Source organism: Citrus clementina, unplaced genomic scaffold (assembly GCF_000493195.1).
Source record: "Citrus clementina cultivar Clemenules unplaced genomic scaffold, Citrus_clementina_v1.0 scaffold_2, whole genome shotgun sequence".
NCBI classification, from domain to species: Eukaryota; Viridiplantae; Streptophyta; class Magnoliopsida; order Sapindales; family Rutaceae; genus Citrus; species Citrus x clementina.
In genome coordinates this window covers 35143990-35168276 of record NW_006262688.1, presented here as the reverse complement: position 1 = coordinate 35168276, position 24287 = coordinate 35143990, and the positions used below count along the sequence as shown (strand labels likewise).

Sequence of the window (24287 nt, the reverse complement as noted above, 5' to 3'; positions counted from 1 at the left end):
CAAAAATTGTGCTTTTTCTCCACAGACTATAAAGCGGAGCTGTGGAGTAAAAGTGAAAAACATGAAAGTTTTCTTTTTTTAATCAAATATTCAACAGTATAAAATCAGAGAGACTTAAAAGAAAAAACTTTCCTGTTGCACATTGAATATGTCAACCATTTGCTACTAAGCATAGTGCCAAATTTATCAATCGTTCATCACTATAGTCTCCACACCAAGTGCGTCAACTTTATTTATTTATTTATTTTTTCTTTTTGAAGAAAACCTCGATTAAAGGAGCCATTTATTAAAATAAAAAATAACAAGTGAAAGCACTAAATCAGGGGAATATAGCGAACCCTATCCCTTAAAAGAATCAACTAACTTTATTTAACCAAATGATCGATTTATTATTACCATTTCGTCTCAATACTTTCAAATATATATATATATATATATATATATATATATATATATATATATATATATATATATATATATATGTATATATTCGGATTAATTATTTTGAAGTGGGAAAGCTACTTATAAGAGTAAGAGTTTATCTAAGTATGGATGATTGAAAAGTGATAATATCAACTTATTGTTGGAGGCAATTGGCAATTTATATGCTGCTGATTACTACTCATGCCTTTCGTACTAATCGGCGGAGAGAGCACTGGTTTTTCTCCTATATTTTAAAGTAGAGATAAATAAATTCTTATTTATTAAGGTGAAGATCTCACCTCTTGATAAGTTCAAATTTTTAAACTATACTCATAAACTTTTGGACTGAAATATTAAAAGTATGAAAGATCCTAAATTTCTACAGTAAATAATAACTAGAACACTGACCTCTATTATATTTGACACTTCCAATCAATTGAAAAAATGTCATTACAAAAATGCGTCCAATAATGCCGATGATCACCGAGCTAGAAAAAAAAATGCTAATACTTACTGATCATATAATTAGTGGATTGTAATGCCATCTCATTTATTGGAAGAGGTAATGGAATGCCGAATCATAAATTGAAATGTCGGATTGAGATGGTAAAACACCAGTTGGTTAGTCAATACAAACTCTTCATGAAAAGACTTGGGCACTAAAGCTCTTCAATCTTCATTAATAAGTAAAATCTTTCATTTTCAGAATCTGGTCATCAGCTCAGCATTCTCTCTTATTTGAACGAGGATGTGGAGCTTAGCTTGTCCCTCCCTCTCTCCATAACCCATTATGTCTAGAAAGAGCGACACCTAATTGAGTAATTGCCCAAAAAAAAACCAAAAAAAATGACGCGCATCTTTTTGCACGGGCGTATGCGATAATTGGGACTTTGCTTCCAGTAAATTTCAAGTCAGGTTGTCAGTTTTTCTCATATAAAAATTAGTATATATCACTTTTTTTTTATTTTTTTAATTGCCAATCACTCTTTAACGATATAATTTTACAGAAATATCATTATTTTTAAATATATTTTTACTTATACTTATTATAAATTAAATAAATCATATTAATTTGAAAAATCTAAAGGCTAAAAATAAGAAAATATATGTTTTGGTGTGAATAAAAAAAATTTAAAATAAGATATGTTTCTTATATTTTTTTATTTTTTAAACATTTTTCTTATAATAAACATATATTTTATATTTCTAAGATAAATTATCAAATAAATAATTCATTTATCCCTACTTTTTTAAAAAAAATTAGTGACACATAATTTTTTAATATTATAAAAACGGTAAAGAGATAAGTGGGATATAATAATTTCAAAAGAGGAATATTAACAATCCCCCAAGTTTTAATGATACAATAGTTATAAAGTATATGGTTGATAAGGTGAACATTTGTGGCACCAAGTATGGTGCATAATTAATACTTCAATGCCAGTTTAATTTAACAATTAACAATTCTATATCATACCATGTGAGGATAAAAATCACAATACTTTGTTAGGAGAAATACCTATATATATAATAATGAGAGCATATTTATTTTAACAAAGTAAGGATGCTACTAGCAGACAATATATATATATATATATATATACAAACTTCAATATATATGCATGCGCGCACAGACACACATACATATACATACAAACGCACAAATTCCCTTTTTCTAATGAGTGCATTCTCATTTTAATAAAATAAAGATGTTATTGAAATACAAATAAACACATATTTTAATGCAATTTGTTAGTATATTAAAATATGTACTTATTTATTTGTTAGTGACAATTTCACTTTTTTCAAATGAAGATATCATCATTAGAGAATTACACACACACACACCCATATGTATGTGTGTGTATAGATATATATATACAAACACATAAATACATACATATACATATAAATACATACATATATACATATTGAAATCAGGGATCCACTAGAGTCAAGATCAAACAAGGAAAAACTCCATTTTAATGCAATTTAATTTGTCTTGTAATATATTGATATTAATATTTCTATGCTTTAGCTTGATCCATAAGGTATTAAAATAAAGGATGCTTCTTAAAATCGATGATTTATAATTGATTTTTTTTCCCTATCGATTTGTATGCTTACTACTTGTATGATATTGTTTGCTTGTGGCATCTTAGGTGGGACTAAAAATTCTAATATATCTAATTTTATAATAGCAACATGAAGTTGGAGACTAAAAAGTTAATTTGATTTTTTCTCATTCCATATCTTTCTAAAACCTAATACAACAGGAAGAGCAAACTGCTTTGAACTCATATTCAAGCGGCTACAAAACAACTGATTTGGTAATTGAATCGGGTGTGAAAAAATATATATATATTTCAATTTAAAATTTTGAAATGTGAAAAAAATTCATAATACTCATATTTTAAAGTATTAATTTCATAATATTTTAAAATCGTGTGATTTTAAAACTTTCTTAAAGTGTCCTGCACTTAAAAATTTCGAATAAAAAAACCACTATATAGAATGTGTTATAATTTGAAAATAGTCATGTCTCACAAACATTTCAGTATTCCCTGTATGTTGTGATACCGATAAATGTATTTTTGAAAAAAAAAAAAAGAATAAAAATAGTGTAGAAATGGGAATGTTCCAATTAAAAGGACACTTCAGCAGGCAGCATCATTTTTATAAGAAACATTAAACTTACGGTGATTAAAGGAAAGATAACATAATATATTTAACGGTGTATTATACATAAAGATGAGAAACTTGCGTAAATAGTACATAGGTGGTAGTGGTTGCATTTAAGAACTAAGGAAGAAATTGAAAAATAAAATAAAAAAGTACCACCTATTTGTTTTCCATCTGTGGCAAGTTTTGTCCATACTTTTGAAACCTATTTAAAACTTCGACAAAAACCCTAATATTTGCTAATTTGGGGAAATTTGACCAGATCGTTTGGCAGTAGTTTTCTCAAACAGCCCAAGCCTGTGATCAGCCAACCTTGACTTGTATGCAGACATTTTGTATTCACACCATGTGAATTCCTTATACAAGCTTTCCTCTTCTTCTGCCAATAGAGTTGGTAAAGGCGCTATCTTTTCGCTCAAAGGTGGCCCTCCAAAATATATCATTGAAATTCTTGATTTGTTAGTGTCAGCCAACACTCTATGCTTCACACTTTTGAACCTCCCATTAGTCATTACCTGCATCAATCAAGCCCATGCCCACATCAGTAATAATAAATCACAATCCTTAAAACAAAGTAGAAGTAGTAGTAATAATAATAATAATAATAATAATAATAATAATAATAATAATAAAATTCATTAAAAATATTGCCATCATAGAAATTAGAGAAGTAACTTTACCACCCAAAATATTTTATAATTTCTAAAAACGTCTAGGTGGCTAATAAGTAATAAACCTTTTAGCTTTTGGAGAGATATAGAGGAAAAACATAAAAAGAGGCCCATAAAAGACAGTAACTAAGGAGATCAAAAAGTCCATTAACTCAATTTTAAAAAAAATAATAATAAAAAAGGGGGAGAAAAGAGAGAGAAGAAAAGTGAAGTAATGCAAAATTAATTTACCTGCAAGGCATCGCCAACATTGAGGAAGAAAGAAGATTGATCAGATGGGACTGAAACCCAAGTGCCATCTCTGAGTTGGATTTGGAGGCCAGATGTGTTGTTCGATCTTAAGACAGAAATAATTTGAGGGTCAGTGTGCTCCCCAAACCCAATCAAATTTCTACCACTCAATGCTTGCAGTTGATGATCTGGGCAAGGCGGGTAGTGGTTCAGCCTGAAGCACGAGTCACTCCTTTCATCTTTCAATAACTTGCTCATCACATTCCTTGGCTTTATGTTCAGCCCATCTGCCATCAATTCCATTACCTGATATGACATTTTCTTCACTGCTACTATGTACTCATCCACCGCACGCCTGCATACACACAACCACCAAATTAACACCATATCCATACACATGTAAGTCCAAAACTTTTAATATTAAACTAATGAAAACCAAACAAGAAAAACAAGGAAAAGAGGTGGCTTTGTTGAATTATTATTATTGTTGTTGTTGTTGTTGTTGTTGTTATTATTATACCGGAATTTCTGTGAGCGTTCTTGGAAAATGGCAAGAGTTTTGTGGGAAGTGAGTTGAGGGTTGGCGTTGAGTAAGATATATTCAATCCAACCAACATCACCATTAGGGCCAATTCTTTTGCTGCCATAGCCAAAAGGGTCAGGAGGGCTAGCCTTGTCTTTCTCAGACTGAGACTGACTAAAGAATTTGACAGCTTCAGCTTCTAATTTGTTCATGAGCTCCAATGACACCCCATGATTAACAACCTTGAAGAAGCCATATTCCTCACAGGCCTTTACTATTTGAGTCTTAGCTGCAGGGTCCGTGAGGTCTACTTCAGGAATTTCTGTGAACAGACTCGTCGGCTTGCATGATTTGATTAAATTTGATAAAGGGTCTAATGCTGCTGGCTGTGACTGAACCACCATGGCTACTACTTCTAATTTCTTTTCCTTTCCTTTTTTTTTTTTTGTTATGAAAAACCGAAAACACAAAAGCACATAGAGAGGAGACAGAGGAGAAAGGGGGTTGATGAGAAATTCGGAAGTGGGGGTGATGATGAATTTAAATGGGTGAGGATTTGCTAATGCATGAATGACAGGGAGATGGGGAGAAACAGAACAGAGGCGTTACTAACTATAAAGACGAGCCATCTGGCTTTGTACGTCTGCTTGGTATTTATGCTATCGAGGGCCTTAAAATCCTTTGATTTTTCTTTTTTATTTTCTTTATTTTTTAAATTTAGACATATACACACGGAAAAGGATATCTGATTTCTTTTTAGTTTTTTAAAATCTTTTATTACATATCTTTTAATGTTTGTGTAGGAATAAGATTTAATTTTTTTTATTTTATTATTTATTAATTAATAATTAAATTATTTATTTATGACATAATCAGATTAAGGGAGAATCATAATTATACACACACGTAAGAGTGAAAAATCTAATATGAAAATAACAAAGAAAAATAATATGTGTGTGTATATATATAATATTTTAATCTGGGCTTGTGGGGTCCCATGTCTTTGCTCCTCGATGTATCGTTCCATTGACCATAACGAGTCAATTAATTGCACTTTCAATTACTAAGTCTATACCACGAGGTGTTTTGACATTGAGAGCGTGATGATTCACATTCTGTTTCCTTGGCTTTCCTTTTTCATTAATTTATTGCATGAGCATTGCTGATGTGCGGATGGTACTAAGATGAGCTAGACTAAACTAAGTCCAATTATTATATATATATATTTTTTAAATTATATCTAAGAATTTATTTATTTAAAAGAGGTTACAATGCCTCGGGTTCTTTCTCATCCGAACATAAGATGTTGATACCTTACCTAAATTATTCAAAAAATATTTGGTCAATTGACGATGCTGCAGATAAAGATTTCATTAAATATTTCTCTTTTTCTGGTCCCATGACAAGATTTTCATTAATGTATATTTTCCTTTTCAATTTGCGTTGTGAAAAATTCAGTAATTATGTTTCTTCATTTATTTTTTTTTGGGACGATAGGTTTCCTTTTCAATTTGCATAATAAGATTTTCATTAAATAGCAATGATTTTAAATTTAGAGGAAAATTATGAGAATGTTTACCTATTACAAGATAAAGAGTCTTTCACGATAGATATGCTTATCAAATATGGTTTGTGTTTGCAGCAATTCAGCAAATTTAAGTTGGTGAAAATGTTAAATATTCGGCAGTTGAAACTGTAAAACGAGATTTTAAGACAGTAAAAAATACAGAGTTTCAATCTAAAGTTGTAGAAACTGACTGTCAGAATGTTGCAAGCTTAGTAAACAATAAGCAAGGTAGCAAATCAGAAATTTTATGAATAATCTCATAAATCCAAAGTAACAATAAATATTTTCAACATGTAAAATATCAGTGCATCTTTGAATTATGTATTGCTTATGCCTACTCCTTAGCTGAATTAGCTTTAAGACACAATAATCTTGTTGTATGGCTGGACTCTACCAGCAAAGATCAAATGTTTTCAATTTTCGCTGATGTGAATTAACGAAAAACTTACTTTTATATATATATATAAAAAGGTTTGTATTGCTAAACTATAAATAATTTTTGTCCTTAAACCCATCAAAATTTTAGAGTTGTGTCTTTATTTATACGGTATGATATCGGTTTTCATTTTCTTTTCTTTTCTTTTTTTCCTTTTTGGCTTCAATTAAATTTCAAACCTACCATGCTTGAAAACTTCATTTTTTTATTGTGGGGGATTGTTTTATACTTTTGTTTAGTTATTAATTTTCAAATCATAATAACTTAGTGCTAGCTTAATAGTATTTAAGAGAATAATTTAGCTCATGATTTGATGATTATAAGAGAAGATAAGTGATAAGAAGAAAGAAGTGGAAAATTTTCCATTATCTCTGATCTTGAGGGGGAAAATAAAGCGAACAAATGTAATTAACACTCATTTCATGATATAATTGGTAGAACTGCCCCCCCCCCCCCCCAAAAAAAAAAACAAATCGTAATATGTCACGTGTTTTAACTATATAATTAAGTAATTTAATAACTATTTTTTCTCAATATCCCCCTAATTATTTCTCCCTTTTTTCAGTCGAATTATATCTTTATTTTAAGGAGACAATTAAAAGCGAAATTGGTATCAAATATCGATTGTGGTGAGGATGCGTGTAGATTTGAATCTTACTATGATGGTAAGTGATGATATTCCACTAATGGCATGCTTCAAAAAAATGGAAAACAATAATGCCCATAATTTGCTGTACATGTTTCGGCCAAGCTAAATAGCTAATCGAAAATGTCATTTTAAAGTTAAAAGAAAACCCATTTACAGAAATATAGGCACCATCAAGATAACTATGAACAATGAATCATTCCCCTACTCATGCCTTTAAAAAGTTGATGTAGACTCTGATGTGAACAAGTCATTCTCACGCCGCTGTAATCAAGTGTTTTGACCGAAAAAATCAAATACAAAAGCGAATGTGATTGATTGTATCTGGCAATCTGGCATCCTCCATTGGAAAGCAGATCTCATCACTAACTTGTGAATTTTCTTTTTCCTTCCTTTATCCGTTATAAATTGACAAGCTCTCCTCTTTCTAGCATTATTTAACAATAATACAACACTAAGGTGCTATTTGTCAAACGTGAGAGCATTGTTATAATTTAAAATTATTACAATAAAATATTTGATAAATATTTATTATTTTAATTTAAAAATTAAGTTAATTTTATTTTATATTTATATATTAAACGTTTTATAATTCTTTAGGTTTTTTTTTTTATAAATCATATTTATTCCGAAATATTAATTTTTATTTTGTAGTTATAATTTTTTTTATAACAGTCGACACAACGCCTTAATACTAAACGAGTTTAAATTAAAAAATAAAAGTGCAGGCACGTGTTGAAACTTGCCTTTTAAAATATGTGACTGTTTATAATCTTCTTCCAACAATTAGTTCATTAGTATAGGAATCTAGTAAATCTATCAAAACAGACCAATTATTTACTACGATGATACCATTTTCTTATAAAAATAAAAGATAGTAAAATTTGGATTTTTTTTTAAACAAAAAATAATCGTAAATGCATGTTGCGTAAGTAAAGATCAATTAACCTCTCTTGGAATTATTACCACAAGAGTTAGGATACTAAGTGAATAGTGCTGCCTTTACGAGACTGATCTTTCAAAGAAGCAAAACTTCGAAAGAAATGTTCCATGAAATGTCACATTAATGAAGACAAATGGTCAAATTTAATAAGATCATACATCTCGAATTTCACCGGACAAAGATTTTCACTTATCCATCCACATAGTAAACTAGGAAACTTTTTTAATTTCCGCATAGTCTATTAACAAGTCGGCAACTTAATCCTGATTATGATATTGCGTATCAGAGCACGAATCTTGAATTGCTATTTAATAACCATTGGCTCGTTTATTCATTCTTGTAAAATGGGTTTTGATTTCAAAATCTTATATGATTTCCAGATTTTATAGTTAATCAATTGACGGGAAAAATTAGAAAGTCTTTAATAGCTAAATAACTTTTTTATATTTAATATTATTCTTTCAAATTTGTTTATCAATTTAGAAAGTAATCAACTGAATTTTCATTAAGATCAAGAGAACCCCACAAATCAAACGTGTATATTAATTAATGTTGCCTAAAAGAAAAAGAAACAACGAAACTGCAGAAATTTGGTCGCTTTCTTAGTGCTTGTTAAGGACGATAAACAAATAGCAGCAGTATTTTTTTAATTTTGTTATAATTAATTAAGTTGCCAGTTGGAAGGCCATTTACTTGCTCCTCGGCAGCAAATTTCAATGACTTGTGTACATCGATACATTCGAATAATTTAGTCAAATTTTGAAACAACATTGTCATCTAGAAGTCGAATGCAATATGTCTTCAAAAACGTGTGAACGCAGACTTAACATCATTAGGATAATATTTATTAATTTGTAGTTATTCTACATAACCTCAGATTGCTCGTTGCTTCCTACTCCCAACCTTGAGTGGCCAAATAAGACCGACTCTTAACAGCTTAAAAGTTGAAAGTAAATTTCAACACCTGGGGAAGGTTGCAGCCTTGCAGCCACATATAAAATTGTTTGTTGAATATTTTTTTTTAAATAATTTAAATTACCATTTTAATTGGGGGGTTAGCAGAAATTGTTGAAGGTTTATTTATAAAGAAGAGAAAAAAAAAAAAAAACAGTGTCTGAAATGGAAATAACGTGCATGATAACTTAACATTTAGGAGTGGGGAAGTGATATTAGAAAATATATATATATATATATTGTAAAAGGGGGCAAAGGAAACATCAAGACGTGAACAAATCACTGACGCATGCCTTGTTCTCTGAAATATATAAATTAAGGCTGAAATGTTTTGTCAAGAAAATGAAACTTGCATTGAATCTGCATATTGAGTGGTCAATACAAACTCTGTTGCAAGATTGACTCATGACTGTGAAATTGACATTTCCTTTACGGGAGTCAGAGTCTTCCTTATCTGTGAAGGGACCAGGGGCTAGCGAATGAATGACCAAACCCCCTTTTGAATAATTTTAATCGATGTCATGTTACCTATTAATTGTTTTTATAACAATACTAATGTAAAATTCTAGGATCAATGTTGGATTAAGCATTTAAATCTGTTTTAATTATGTCGCGTAACGTTGCCTACTTTACATGGTATATATTTATATCATTATACGTGACGGTATAATTATATTAAAATTTAAGTCAATGAAATTTTGAAGTTGTTAGGTGTTTTGTCAAAAGGAAAATGAAAACATAGATTGTGGTGAAGGAATTATAAAAATTTAGGATCTTCCGGTGTTGCTAAATTGACCCCTTACTCATAACATTGCTATAATTTTACGCCTCAAGTTTCAGCGACTTCATCAGCGATATATTGTAAGTAAAATTATGCATTTTAAATCCTAAACAGTTGCTAAAGTCATTTTACCATATGATTAAAGTCGTACTGATAAGATAATACTAGTACAAGTCACGAGAACAATCGAGATTATTTAGCCACATGCCTTAATCAAAAAGTGATGATCCTTGCACTTATCAATCAAATCAGTGACTTTACCGACAAGCACACTTTTTTTTTTAATTATTTTTTGTAATTCTCAATTTTTTTTTCAAAATAAGAAACAAAGTTGTTAACATACGTAATTATATAATATATATTAATTTATTAGTAACACGCATGTAATTTTTATTGTTTATGTTTTTGTGTTATTAGTAATAACTGTTGGTTGACGTATGTTACATAATTATATAATTTAAGAAATTTTAATATAAAAATATCTTGTGACACATCACCACAAATTATTTTAATAAGAGATGTAATATAAGTACTTCATAAAAATTTTAACAAAATAATCCTATTCCTGACATTATTGCTCATCACGCTTTATCATTTCTTAGTGTCATCATATCAATCTGTTTCTAAAAGGGAACATCAATGACAATTGTTAATGCTGGTTTTGTTAATGTCATTTTCTTCAACGATGAAATTCATATCTTCGAGATGCGTTCAACTATGAATACGGGTCGCAAAAACAAGTGGTTGCCATACAAAAATAGTGAATCTCATCGAGATGAGGATGTGAATCATCACGTTCTTTTCTCTAACAGTGATGGTGTTAGTCAATGCATTGATCAACTCAAAAGATTCAATGGCAGCACGAAAATCATTCTTTTAAAACTATTTGTGGGACAAATTTTTTGGGTACAATTACTGTAACTTGTAATAGGATAGGGCTAAGTTCTAAACTGTGGGGACTCTAAGTCACAGTAGCGGTAATTTGTCAAGATGGCACGTATAATATTTTATGGAATTTTTTTTAAAAGAATATTTCATGGAATTATGTGTTTGAAAACTTGATAATTCCTTTTTTTAAAAAATCAAAAATAAAATTAATAAATAAATAAATCGATGATTGCGTTTTTGGGATTCTTATTTTTTTAATACTGCTTACACATTAAATTTTTTATAATATAGATATTATTCTGATATTTATAATTAAATATATAATTAAAATTTATATTATTATATTATATTCTATGAAATAGATAAATAATTCTTACAGATAAAAAATATCTCTACTCTACTCAAATTTTATAAAAAAAAAAAATTTATAAATTAAATCTATATAATTTTTTTATTTTAATGGAGAGAAATTAAGTCCATAAAAATTCGAATTACTATTCTCGCTGTCTTACTTATCTTTGAGAGCAGTAATTTACTGTTAGGCCAAAAGCCTGTGATTCCCTATCTACTGGTAGGATATGTCATATGTGTGATCTTTTTGTGTACACACGTGACATTACAAATTTTCTTCAAAGAAAAAGGATATTATAAAATATCAATGCTTTTCAGCGGACTGGATAAACGACTACCATGCAATGAATTGTTTCAGCTTTGAAATGACCAAACAATGGCTTTTCTTCAGTTCTGTTTTTGTTTTTAATTTTTATTTTAAATTAAATTACGAAGGAATCATCAATACTGAATTTTTTTTCCCTCAACTCATTATTATTTATCCTCTTTTGGGGATAAAAATAAAAAGAAAAAAAAATGTCGTTCTATTTTCAGACGTCCAATCCCGCAGCTTCTTTCAAAAAACTTCAAACACATATTTACACACCTGCTGAAATTCTAACCCTATGCCCACACGCACAAACCGTGGGCTGTCGAAACGTGGACGATTGGAGTCCGTCGCTTTCCCAAAGTTGTTAGATTGTGATCGGTCATTTTCGTTGTGCGCCAGTCAGCTTGGTCAATAAAGGTTATAATTTTTTTTTCTTTTTTAATTTTTCATAAAAGTTTTTTTGAATCCTCCAATAAATTATTTATTTATTTATTTATATTTGTTAGAAGATAATGACGGAGAAAAACTAAATTAATTTATTAGCCATAAAGATAGGAGTCTTTTAACTCTTTTGCAACGTGATTTAGCATTGGCTTTGCCTAAAGAGAGTGGTTACTTTAATGTTGTGTTTATTTGTTGGAGTGAGAGTGAGAAGTGTGGATTCTTTTTATTCCGTGAGTTCTATTTATTTTTAGAATGGGGAGTAGGAGTGGGACTCCCATTAGGGGAGGTGGGAGTGGGAATTCACTCCCATCTCTCCCTTTTTTACCCTTTTATTTTTTTAATTTAATATTTTATAATTAATAAAATAAAATAAAAAATATTATATTTATTTGAATAATAATATTATATTTAACTAAATAATAATTTACATTGATTATAAGTTAAAATTATTTTAAAATAATATTATTATATTAATAGAGAATTAATAAATATAATATTATTATATTTATTTTAAAAATAATAGTACTATATTTATTTAATATTAATAATAATAAATAGTTTATTCTAAGAAAATATTAAATTTGTACTAAATAATATTATATTATTATTTTATATAATAATAAATTTAATATAATTATATTAAATAAAATAAAATAAGGTTTCATTTTATATTAAAATTAATAATTTATTGTTCATAATTAAGAATATTAATAATTATAATAAATTTACAAATATAATAAAATAAATATTATTTATTAAATATATTTTTTATTAGTTTTGTAATTAAAAATTATAATTATTTAAATAAGGATAAAATTATAATTTAAAACTATTTACTCCCAATCCAAGACAAAGTAAACACATAAATTAAATTTTGATCTCTATTTCATACTTCTATTTCAGTGTAAGTAAACAACTTACTTCCACTCCTACTTTACACTCCCAATCCTAAAATTCCCACTCCTCAGAATTCTCAATCCAATCTAAAAAGTAAACGCTACCTAAAAGCTTAAAGACGGTATAGCCTGGCTCTGGGCTCTAGCGTCGAGTTATTTCAATTATGAGTGTGGTCCAAAGCCAATTGCTTCGATTGAATGAAACGTGACAAGCAAATCTTTGTGACGCTGTGGAAACTCCAGGCCAAAGAAAGAGATGGCCAGAGCACGCGGTTTGAATAAAATGGTGTAGGGTAAAGATCATATCGTATATAATTAATTATTTAAGATTCAGAGTTTCATATACATGTGTGTGTGTGTTATATGGGTAATCTTTAACTTCATTGTGATCTGATCTAATTTAACCACCAATTTTTCGTGTCTTCGTTGATATTTTAAATATATACATTCTAGGTTACTCTAAATGTATACATTTTAGTATATCCTGGATGTCTAACAAGCACTAACTCATAAATTTATTCCCACAAATAATGAAAAAAAGATTATTTTAATTTATATTATTCAGAACATGAGATTAAGAGAGCTTCAAAGGAACTGGAACTCGTGCTCTCAAGCATTTTGACTAGGTCCAACGGCTTCCCCCATGGTTAATATATTTCAAAATGAGGAAAAGAAGAAATTAAAACAGGTGAGTTGAAATATATTAAAACAGGGGAAGCCGATCATTTTGTCAAGGGATTTTGAACTCGTACTTATATATAGGTATTTCATTGATATCATTTTTTACTGGTTTGAGTAGTTCATGCATGGCATTTTCTTTTATATGTTCACATATTTCTCTTACTTCGATCAAGTTGGTTGACTTTTTGACCTAATTTTACCAAGTAGCTAAAAAATCGCATTGTGTCGTTGGCTGATTCGAAATGAGGAAAAGAAGAAATTAAAAAAAAAAAAAGTTGCAAAGCAATTAACCAATTATAGATTATATTTAGTGAAATTGTGAATTTTCTTTTTAAATAAAAGGCAAGACATGGTTAATGTTTCATTTTGAAGGAATCTTGAAAGAGAGATATGAACATGTCACATATACACAATATATAATTAAGTAAAAAGTCAAAAATAATAAAAAAACATCGTTACGTTATCCGTTATCAGTCATGGGTTATCTATTCAACTGAAAGAAAAGAACACAGATGAATAGAGTCAGGAAAAATTTTATCCGGGTACGTGTCTGCGGGAAACTGAAGTGTTAAAACCATATATCCACCCAACAAACTCTTTTATTACGCTGGAAGCATACGGCAGACTGAAGGGAACTGAATGAAGAATTTTATACCTGACTTGACACGTTAGCATGCCACGTGCTGTTAAGTTGAGCTGACACTTGCTTAGATCGGTGCACGTAGGTACATGTTGGTGCCCAAAAAGATGCCTCGAATTTAGTTTACGTGATGATGATATCAAGTTGGTTTGATTTCGGTTCATAGCCACCAAAATTAGATGCGCTAAATAAATGATATAATAATATATTATCGTTGTTTTGGTAGTACTAATATAGCATTTTTACCATTCGCCGTACATGCACTGATAGAGGAACCGACAGTCTGGAAGGAGTGCAATACGGGCCACGCCGAAGCCCACCCATCACGTGTACCGGCCCAGCCGTGGCTCATTCATTGGGTGCTTCGTCATCGCACCGAGTGGTTTTCATGGCTTAGGCCTCGCGTAAGCCACGACCAACTAGAATGATTTTTTATTTCTGTTTCCTTTCTTCTTCTTTTTTTTTCTTTTAATTTTTTTTATCCTGAATCTGACGCTGTGACGTGCATCGGAAATGGAAACCTAAAATCAGGCTTCCCTTTGCATGTGCCAGTAAAATGTAAATTTTGTGCCAAAACACAATCCACGTGGTAGTGCGTGTGAGCCCAGAAGATCTCTTTATCACTCCCGACTGAAACATCAGACTACAAACCTCTGGACAATTTTCTTATATTTTATTTGCTTGTTTCTTTGTCCAATCAATTAAAAAATAAATTAAAACATGCGATAATCAAAATAAAATAGCTCACGTCATTAGGATATCAGCATTAGACCAGCACTACGTTTGCATTGCACCAAGACCTTGTGTCAAAATGGGGAGAGATTCAGAGCTCGTTGGGGATTGATTTTGAAAGGTTCTAAAATGATTTTAAAAAGTTAAAAAAGTATTTTAATGTTTAGTAAATTTTTTAAAAATTAAATTTTGGTAAAAAAAAGAAAAAATGTAGCTTTTCAAAATTATATTTTGAAAATTAATTATATTTTTTATATATTACAATCATATTTTATAAAATTCCATGTATATCCTTTTACATATTACTAAAATTTAAAATTATCATTAGCCAATTAAGAAATAAAATCATTAAATTTAAAGAGATCATTTTATTACCAATTATATCAAGATAAAAAATAAAAAATAAATAAAACAAAATTATTTATTACATATTAACAACAAATTTTAGTATTATTGTGGAACGTGATTTCACTAGTAGTAAAACAAGTTGTACATGTATTACGCGAAATAATGTGTCCCCCCATTACTAAAATAAAAAGTTGGATGCAACGTACCTCGGCCCAGTTTTTGGGCGGGCTTGAGTCTACATTAACGAACAATAAGGCCCATTAACAAATTGGGCTTGGGTGATTGCCACAGAAAATCCGTGACATTAGCTCCGTTACTCCCCTCAGCAGATGCTTTATGTTCGCTTGCATCGACAACGAGCAAGTTGTCAGCGCTTTCATTAGTGAAACCCCTTGGTAGGATCAAACTCTTCATCATCGATGGTTTCTGCAAATTCTTCCCACCATTTCTTTGCTTCCTCCATGTTCAACATGGTATATATTATTGCCTGTTCCAGTAAAATACTAAATTGTCACTACGTTTATTTATTTTCTTCAATTTGTTCGTGATAGATAATGTAATATAGCTAAGAATTACAAACCTTGTAAAAAGGGAATCGACCGTCGGACGGGATACGTTGTTCATCCTTGAGGCAGTTGCATTCCAAGGCTTCTCTATATTTGCCCTGATGAAGCAAAATCGCGTTGAATGGTGATTATCAGAAAGGGAATATATGAAGCACAATTTTTCATTCATCTTCTTTTATTTCATATGCAAGTTGTGTACCTGGTAGATGAGAATTTCAACCAACGCCATCTCCACATTGTATGCTGGCTCAGGCTCATTCTTGCAGTCTTCATAAACTTTTTTCAACAGGGTCACCGCAAATTCAGGCTTCCCGTATTTCATTTGCTTCACTGCTTCCGCCTACAAACATATATAATTTTGAATAAAATCTAGTTATGGCTTATTTCTAATAAACATACTAATACTATACACAATTCACAAGTTTGAAGCTTTTTTTGCGGAGTTTAGAGATTAGGACCTTGATGGCATTGACATCTTCCGCGGAAGGGCCAGGAGGCACAGTGTACCTGGGCCAATAAAAGGGCTCTGCTTTACTGGACGCCAGTCTAACACTGACGTCCAAGAATGAATTCAGCGCATATCTCCCACCAATTGGGTGTGGCAACACCGACATCCTTGGAGCTTTCTGATACATTTCCATTGGACCTGCAGCAATGGCTTTCGGATTCATCCTACTACTGAAACTCATAATACCAACAGCACACGTCAAAACCAGTGATGCCCCTACTGCCCCTTTTACAATTTTGTTATCATTTTCCGAAGGCGTTGAAGAACCGTCATGTGCACAAATCACAGGACTGAAAACCCTCCCAAATGGGCGGCGAGTTGAACCTTTTGAAAATGAAATCCAAATTGATGAATGGCCTGATCCAAGTTTGGTTACTGGCTTAACCCTCATGGCAGCTGAGGGGCAAAAGTTTAGGCAAAGCGCAGATTCCATTAAAATTGATTTTGTTACTATAGAACAATTTATTGCAATTTCTTGGTCACTGCCACTACCGTACACAAATATAATCAATCACTTATAAAAAATATTCTTAAGGTGAACGTTGAAGTAAGGCATCATTAATTGCTTCAGACACGAGTAATTTTGCTTTACCGAAAATTAGAGGCATCTTGCTACTCGACTACAGTTTTCCCAAAAGCCTTTTTGCTTATAATTATGTGCTTAAGGGTCCGTTTTAGACTTGGTTGTCAGCACATAGCACACGTAGTGGCCCATTTCTTCCCCAATTTCATGGCCTAAATGCTTTTTTTTCCGAAACATTATATGAAAGATTATCAAAGAAGACAATAAATTTTTATTTTTTTTTCTATTCCTTCCTACATGGGTTAGGAATAATGCTATAATATTTTGTTGAAAAGCACTTATAAGTGAGAAAACACTTGATTGGTTCCTTACTCGCATAGCAAGATTGAAATCGGAATATTAGTGCTTTTTGAAAAGCTTTCTGTTACACTGCTCCTTGTCAACGTAATGATTTGGATCTCCATTTCTATTTTCTGCATCTTGGTTTTGTTTCACATGGGGAGAAACTTTGTTGGTATCTTAAGAATAGGCTGACAAATTTAATATGTCTGTTTTTTCATACCTCTCAATGAGAAAAACATTGGATGACATATCGAACTTGTTCACTAACATCACTATAAATACTAAATATGGAGCCATGGCAGTGACAGCAACACCCGTTGTCATCTTTGCCAGCTTTTATGTTGCCTGGGCTTACACAAGCCGTGCTTGGAGAAAGCATAAGAATCATGGTGTTCTTACAAGGTCTATGTCTGTTGGGGTTCTACATGGAGGCAAATTGGCCCTAGAGAGACTGATTGATTATCACCATGCACGCGCCGATGAAACATCTTTGGCAGCAGCTGAGATTGAGTTAAAGGATTTGCTTCAAGAGGCACATCCTGATTTCAAGAAGTTGCAGGTTAGCTAGGCATCTCTAAAGTGATCCCATTTTTTTTTTTTTTGCAAATTTCTCATTAGAATGGTAAAATCTTGAGGTAAAGTAAGTCCTAATCTCTAGTTTGGCTGATAATTTGTTGATTGAAAAAATGCAATTAACAATACATGTGTGTGAGTTTGAGTTGTTGCACATTTGTATTTCAAGCGAACTGTTGCAAAGCTGGAAATGAGCGGAAAAGAAGCTGAAGCAGTGACTATATTGGAAAAAGCATTGGAGAAGGCCCAAAATGAAAATAAACAGCATGAAGCTTATGAGATTCAAATGCTGCGTGAAGAAATGCTCATCTACAAGGTGATGTATGTTTCTTATGGTTAAAATTGGCAAACTAATTCAACAACAAAGCTGCAAACATTAAAAAATATGAATGCATCACTGGTTCATTTCATTTTTAACAACTCAGTATGTACAATAATAATAATAATAATAATAATAATAAAAGGTTTTCTTGCTCTTCCAGTAGAGCTCAGTACATTTCTTAGCTGTTAATCTCGTAGCTCAGAATGAATTTATCCGATGGTTGTCCTTGTTGCGATAGCTATATTCATTCGTCTTGGTTCTGGATTGAGCTTTATCCATTCATGCTCTAGATTTTTGCGTTGCTGCTGAGTCACTCACTCTTGTCACGAGCGGTACACTACATCTGAATTTACAAGTCACCTGCCAGATTTAAGGGAGGACTGATAATGATCTGGTGTAGTTATTGGCATTGAGGCAAATCATCAAACCCTTTGCTGACTTTATCAAACACCTTGCACAGTCCAAAGATCCAGTGAACTTTCAAATGTATTTATAATCCAAAAATGCTAATTTTGCTTTCTTAATTAATTCGGCAAACCACATGTTATGCTTTAATCGTAATCTCTGCTTCATAGTGTAATGACAAATTTGTGTAAATGGATAAGCTCCATCTTCTCTTTTCTTATATATTGTACTCCCAGCTGGGTCTGAGGATTTTAAATCATTTTGGTACGTTGTTTATAGGGGGATTTTGAAAAGGCTCTCCACTGCAAGTGTTTAGATGAAGAGGACATTTCTGATGCTCGACGTCCGCTGTATAAGGTGAATTTACTTCTCTTTTCCTTAAATTAGTGAGAGAGCCAAAAAAATTTCTCACGTATTAGAACTTGTGCTCGTTAAAATTTTCAGGCAATCATTAACGTGATTTTAGAGCAACCCAAAGAAGCATTCTCAAATTGGGAACAATTTAACGAGATGCAAAGTAATTTCCTATGGCCTCCGGATCAGCAAGATGCCCAACTCTATGAAGTCATCGACGACTTTGATAAGTTTGTGAACGTGGTCAATTTGCTCAAACGTGACATCCAAGAGACAAGTAAGAGGAAGAACAAGTAACCAGAGCTATTCGTGTTACCTGTCGATTTCCTCACCATTTTGGTAACAGAACAGATCAATGTCATTATTAGATGATTCTACTGCACTTGTAATCAATAAGAGTTCTGTACAAACAATATCGTACAAATAATAATTTTAATCCGCCTGCCTCTGTTAGTAAAAGTTTTACATGTAGATTCACGGGGCTTCCTAATTTTCGATTTTCTTTACTAATATGTAGATTTTTTTTTCTTATCTTTTTATTTTTAATAAAATTCACACCAGGAAAAAAATTATTTAAGATGTTATATATATATATAAGCAATGCCAGATATTTTAACATCTAAATCTTAATTTGGATTCCAATTAATGCGGCATTCATCTATTAAATGGTGGTTAAATGATTTTACTAATTATGAAATCAATCATTCAAAAAATGAGTGACATTAGGGTTTAAGTTGAAACTTAATTATTAGATCCCTAATATTATTGTATATATGTTGTACAAACTAACATGATATAATACTATTAGTTGAATTAAAAGCCATGGTAGGACCTAGGATAAATACTTATTTAATTCCTATATTTTGACTGAGTTCCCGTTTAGTTCCTACATTTTAAAAAATAGATCAAAATATCCCTGCAATTAGATATGTTATGTTCTTATCTTTTTTTTTTTTTTTGAGTGATGATAGAGCCACAAACTCTTGTACAAACTGATGTGTTATTAATTCATTGATTGAATGAAAATACAAAATAACAAAAATAAATTATGTGGGCCAAGAGATATTTAATTCAACCAATTTTATTATGCCACATCAGTTTGTACAAGAGTTTGTGACTGTATCATTACTCTTTTTTTTTTCTCTTACAATAATATTCTTGCAACAACATTCTTGGTATTAATTAATTTACCTATAAAAAATTAATCAAAGAATTAACCAATAATTATTTATTAGCAAATTAACCAATAAATATTAATATGATAGAAATAGTTATTTTTTTAATAAATTTGCTACAAATCTTGTTAATAATTATTTATAAATAAATTAATATCAGTCGCAATTAAAGCAATATTTAATATTCTTGCAATAATCTTACTAATAATTATTTTTATGAAAAGAAATTTAATAAATTAATCATAAAAGTAAAATAATAATATAAGGGTTAATACAAAATTTTATGTCATTTTTAAGATTAATTTGATAAATTAATATTTTTTATTAATATCCTCAAGAATATTATTGTAAGGATATTATTGTAAAATAATAAAATAAAATAAAATAAGGGTATAAGTGTAACATACTTTACAGTAGATATATCTTGAGGTAATTTTTTTTTAATATAGGGATTAAATAGATACTTAACTCAATATATTGATAATTTATATAAGATTGTTTGTGGCTATTCATGTAAATATATCAGCTGCTCAATCAATATTAATAATGCATTGAAGATACATGGGCGTATTAGAGGTAGGAGAATGCAAGCAGTAACCTCAGTTATAAATTTTTTAATTCCCTTATAAATGAAATTGTATCATTATGAGAGAAATATGATGCAAAGCGTATTGGATTAAAAAAGGAAAATCCGTAATTGAAAGAAAAAATATACATATCAATAGACGTGACAAATATAAGTGTCGTGTTTTCAATCATAACAGATAGATACAAGTAAAGATATCTTAGATAGGGCATTTAGGTAGTAGAGACCATAACAGCTTTGATGGACGTGAACTCGGAAATAAACAGATACTGAAGGCTGTCCTCGTGGCCGTACGATCTTGCTGTTAACAGAAACAGAAGGAAAGGAAAAATTAGAGGAAGAAATGATGATGAGAATGAGATCTGAGGAGGTGAAAAGGGAGTGAGTTATGGAAATGATAGATAATATATGGGGAAATACGCGCAGTACAGAACGCCACCCCTGTGCCAATCGAAGCTGTTATGTACGTCATTGTTGTATCTCTTCAGCGTTATGTTTCTTGCTCTTTACAACGCTTTGTCTCCAACGAAATGCCTCTTCAGATCATCGCCCTTTGATCCAATCCAGGCCCCTCTCTTTTCTTATCCTTCTACCTACGGAGAGCACAACCACGCTTTCCCCACTCACCGCTCCTCTTGCTCCTCTCCTGTTTACTTCTCAGGTTTTCGTTTCTTTTGTTATTTCACGTAAATGGGATTATATTTTATGATTCATGTATTGAATTACTGTTGGCCATTGATTGTTAGATAATGGGGCTTCGATTTTCCTTTTTTTCAATTATGAGTAGTTTGCATGTTATACATGTATAATTATGGCTCGTTTTTGGTCTCTGTGATCACACACTTGAATTTGGCTTTTTCTTTTCTCTTTGTTTTTTCAAAATACGTTTGCATGTGTTGTGTACAGGGCGACCCACTTCCCTCTGTGTGAATTAATATAATATTTATTTAGCCAATAAAGTTAGTATTGGGGGATTTGACATAAGGATCAAACTGGACCGTGATATTACTTCACCTAAAAACTTAAGGTTGAAATTAAGGCTTGAAATACCTTCCCAGTGCGTATTCTATGTGCTTGAACTACAAGTGCTTTTGATTGCTTCATAATGGATCGGTTGTTTAATTATTATTTTTTGTGATTAGATTATTGGCCAGTGTTGGAGGAGATCCAAAATTTGTGTAGGAATTTTTCAGCTTTTGCCCCGAATTTGAGGTATATGATGGAGGATGGTGATACTTTCGGTGGGACTTTTAGTACAAATAGGAGACTTTCGTATTTTAATCATTCCAATGACAGTGAGGAGCTACCTTGTGGGTTCTTCAAGAAGTTTCCCATTAGTAATTCTGGTTAGTTCTATACTTATCAATCATCAATAATTGCTTTTTCCTTCGTTTGTTGCACTGTTTTTTAAGTTGTTGGATATAGAAAAGCACATAGATGACTTTATGTTTACATAGTTTATTCTAATATGCTTTTTTGGTGTTTTCCAGATCGAATTGAAATGGAAAATTGCAATGGAGTTGTTGTAGTATCAGCTATCTTCGATGACCATGACAAAATCCGGCAACCAAAAGGCCTTGGATCCAAAACCCTAGACAATGTATGTTTCTTCATGTTTATAGATGATGTAACCCTCAAAGGATTTCGATATCACCAATTAATTCCGAGAAAAGTCCTTGATTATAAACTAGGTGCATGGAGAATTGTTAAAGTTTCGAGGAAAAACTTATATTCTAATCCAGCAAAGAATGTAGTGATACCTAAATACTTAGTTCATAGACTATTTCCAAATTCGAAGTACAGCATTTGGATAAATGCGCAGTTGCAGCTAATGGTAGATCCATTGTTGTTGATTCATACACTTGTTGTGGCGGAGAATGTTGATATGGCAATACCGAAACATCCATTTTTTATTCATACAATGGAAGAAGCTATGGCAACTGCAAGATGGAAGAAATGGTGGGATGTTGAATCATTGCAAAGGCAAATGGAGACATATTGTAAAAAGGGGTTGCAGCCATGGAGTTCCAATAAGCCCTATCCTACAGGTATTTACAGTTGTTCAATCTTCAAGCCCATGGTTCTCCATTTGATAATTTAATTACCTCCTTTTTATTTTTTTCTATTTTTCTTTCATGTATTTTGTTTGAAGTATGCCTAAATTTGTAATTCAATACCTGTTAAAAGTTCACAATAGTTTTGGGTCAAAATCACAAGTCCACTTAAATTAAGTAGGGAATTCATTTACAGTGATGCATGATGTCTTTTATTAGAAGAGTATTAAGAGTGGTGCCCATCTCATTGATGTGCTTTGTTTAACGGGTGAATGATTGCTGCTTGGTTCATTAGCATTGAAGTTTCTTTAAAATCATCTGTAAAAGCACATCTCTTCAGTTTATTTTCAGAGATCAATCCATGAGCTGCACTTCATTATATGATACTGATTAGGTTCCGAAACTAGGAAGCTGGGATTACTTTAGGTAGCAAAATACTGAGTGAACTTGCTGGTTCAAGTGCCTGTGAAGTAATATCAGAAGGAGAAGAAGAGCTTGTAATCCCCTACCTCTCATACTAATATTCCTTTCCATTTTACTTCTATTATATTTGGGGTGCATTTGAGATTAAAATCACTAGTCGTAAATTATAAGTAGGTGGACGGTCAATAAACATTAGCGATCAAGTAAAATTAAGTAATTACTAAAAACTTATTTTTAAAATAGAACATCAATTACAAATGCGATTTAGTATTAGTAGTGCTGAACAAGTAATTAGTGAAACTAATAAAATTGGGAAAAATTAGGGCCCAAACCTCAAGTTGCACATGTTTTTTAGCATTTTAGCATATTCCTTCTCCTCATGCATTGTTCTTTTGCCAAAAAAACAGGACAAAAGAAAATGACAGAGAATCCTCCCTAAATCTTTTTTTTTTTTTTTTTTGTTTCCTCTAATTAAAATAGACCCAACTTCGCCACCTACTTCTACATCAAAGTTGACTGCGGTCTTGAAAACCAAATAATACCAAATCATTGCTTTCACAAAAGCAAATTCTTGCTTATCTTATGATATCAAAATTAAAATTGAAATGTCTCCAACTGCATACATTAATTCATTTGATTTGGTATCTGCACATGAATGATCTTGCTTGTGATTGATGAATTATCCATGACTTTATTCAAGCACTAGTTTCCAATTAAAAATGAAAGTGATGATGTTAATCTATGTGTTGGCAGATGTTCCAAATACTGCTATAATCCTGAGGAAGCATGGACTGAGCAACAATCTGTTCTCCTGCCTTTTGTACAATGAGTTGGAAGCATTTAATCCGAGAGACCAACTGCCTTTCGCATATGTGAGAGACTTGATGAGCCCCAAGCTCAAATTGAACATGTTCGAGGAGGAGGTACTTGAGCAGATAGCTGCAGAATACAGGCACAATCTGAAAAGAGTTCGGAGCAGTATCAGGGATGAAGAAAGTTACACGACCCAAAGGACCAAAAGGGCGAGGAGAGATTTGATTGTTAATAGCAGCTGTTGTAGCAGGTGCCAGAATTATCTTTCAGAAGTGTGGGATGAAACCCATAAATGATTTTAGTCTCGAATTAACTGTTATGTAGAGAGAGAAGGGAAAAAAAAAAAAAAAAAGAAGCAAAAGCTAACTAACCAACGAACTTTCACAGGGAATAGCTGACAAAAATGACAGGTAGGCAGAGAGAATAGTTGTTTTCTTAATCATTGTTTAGTTGTTTAAGGGCATGCTAAGTTTAATTAAGTGGCTGTGGGTGATCA

At 31.4% G+C, this 24287-nt stretch overlaps 4 protein-coding genes across 4 annotated transcripts; 2 read left to right on the top strand and 2 right to left on the bottom strand.

Annotated features, from left to right (window-relative positions):
* Positions 1–3126: 3126 nt before the first annotated feature.
* LOC18050721 (gibberellin 2-beta-dioxygenase) lies at positions 3127–5158 on the bottom strand. The gene is made up of 3 exons (XM_006449629.2): positions 4528–5158; positions 4008–4362; positions 3127–3620 (listed from the first exon to the last, which is right to left on the bottom strand). The coding sequence occupies exons 1-3, from the start codon at positions 4932–4934 to the stop codon at positions 3345–3347; spliced, it is 1038 nt and encodes a 345-aa protein (XP_006449692.1). The 5' UTR covers positions 4935–5158; the 3' UTR covers positions 3127–3344.
* A 10163-nt stretch (positions 5159–15321) lies between these two features.
* Positions 15322–16396, bottom strand: LOC18050720. Its single transcript, XM_006449628.2, has 4 exons — positions 16172–16396; positions 15913–16053; positions 15728–15811; positions 15322–15634 (listed from the first exon to the last, which is right to left on the bottom strand). The coding sequence occupies exons 1-4, from the start codon at positions 16382–16384 to the stop codon at positions 15527–15529; spliced, it is 546 nt and encodes a 181-aa protein (XP_006449691.2). The 5' UTR covers positions 16385–16396; the 3' UTR covers positions 15322–15526.
* Positions 16397–17253: 857 nt separating this feature from the next.
* On the top strand, positions 17254–19171 carry LOC18050719. Its single transcript, XM_024191723.1, has 4 exons — positions 17254–17645; positions 17829–17975; positions 18666–18743; positions 18831–19171. Exons 1-4 carry the CDS (start codon positions 17289–17291, stop codon positions 19035–19037), a joined length of 789 nt encoding a protein of 262 aa, XP_024047491.1. The 5' UTR covers positions 17254–17288; the 3' UTR covers positions 19038–19171.
* A 1691-nt stretch (positions 19172–20862) lies between these two features.
* On the top strand, positions 20863–24247 carry LOC18050718. Its single transcript, XM_006449626.2, has 4 exons — positions 20863–21162; positions 21644–21847; positions 21992–22549; positions 23732–24247. The coding sequence occupies exons 1-4, from the start codon at positions 20910–20912 to the stop codon at positions 24085–24087; spliced, it is 1371 nt and encodes a 456-aa protein (XP_006449689.1). The 5' UTR covers positions 20863–20909; the 3' UTR covers positions 24088–24247.
* The last annotated feature ends 40 nt before the right edge of the window (positions 24248–24287 follow it).

Coding starts and splice junctions, on each gene's coding strand:
- LOC18050721 (XM_006449629.2), bottom strand. CDS start 4,934: ATGGTGGTTCAGTCACAGCCAGCAGCATTAGACCCTTTATCAAATTTA. Junction 4,363..4,527: donor GAACGCTCACAGAAATTCCG/GTATAATAATAA, acceptor GTGTGTATGCAG/GCGTGCGGTGGATGAGTACA. Junction 3,621..4,007: donor ATGTTGGCGATGCCTTGCAG/GTAAATTAATTT, acceptor TGATTGATGCAG/GTAATGACTAATGGGAGGTT.
- LOC18050720 (XM_006449628.2), bottom strand. CDS start 16,384: ATGAATCCGAAAGCCATTGCTGCAGGTCCAATGGAAATGTATCAGAAA. Junction 15,812..15,912: donor TTGAAATTCTCATCTACCAG/GTACACAACTTG, acceptor TTGCTTCATCAG/GGCAAATATAGAGAAGCCTT. Junction 15,635..15,727: donor GTCGATTCCCTTTTTACAAG/GTTTGTAATTCT, acceptor TTACTGGAACAG/GCAATAATATATACCATGTT.
- LOC18050719 (XM_024191723.1), top strand. CDS start 17,289: ATGTCTGTTTTTTCATACCTCTCAATGAGAAAAACATTGGATGACATA. Junction 17,976..18,665: donor AAGAAATGCTCATCTACAAG/GTGATGTATGTT, acceptor CGTTGTTTATAG/GGGGATTTTGAAAAGGCTCT. Junction 18,744..18,830: donor CTCGACGTCCGCTGTATAAG/GTGAATTTACTT, acceptor TAAAATTTTCAG/GCAATCATTAACGTGATTTT.
- LOC18050718 (XM_006449626.2), top strand. CDS start 20,910: ATGGGGAAATACGCGCAGTACAGAACGCCACCCCTGTGCCAATCGAAG. Junction 21,848..21,991: donor GTTTCCCATTAGTAATTCTG/GTTAGTTCTATA, acceptor GGTGTTTTCCAG/ATCGAATTGAAATGGAAAAT. Junction 22,550..23,731: donor CAATAAGCCCTATCCTACAG/GTATTTACAGTT, acceptor ATGTGTTGGCAG/ATGTTCCAAATACTGCTATA.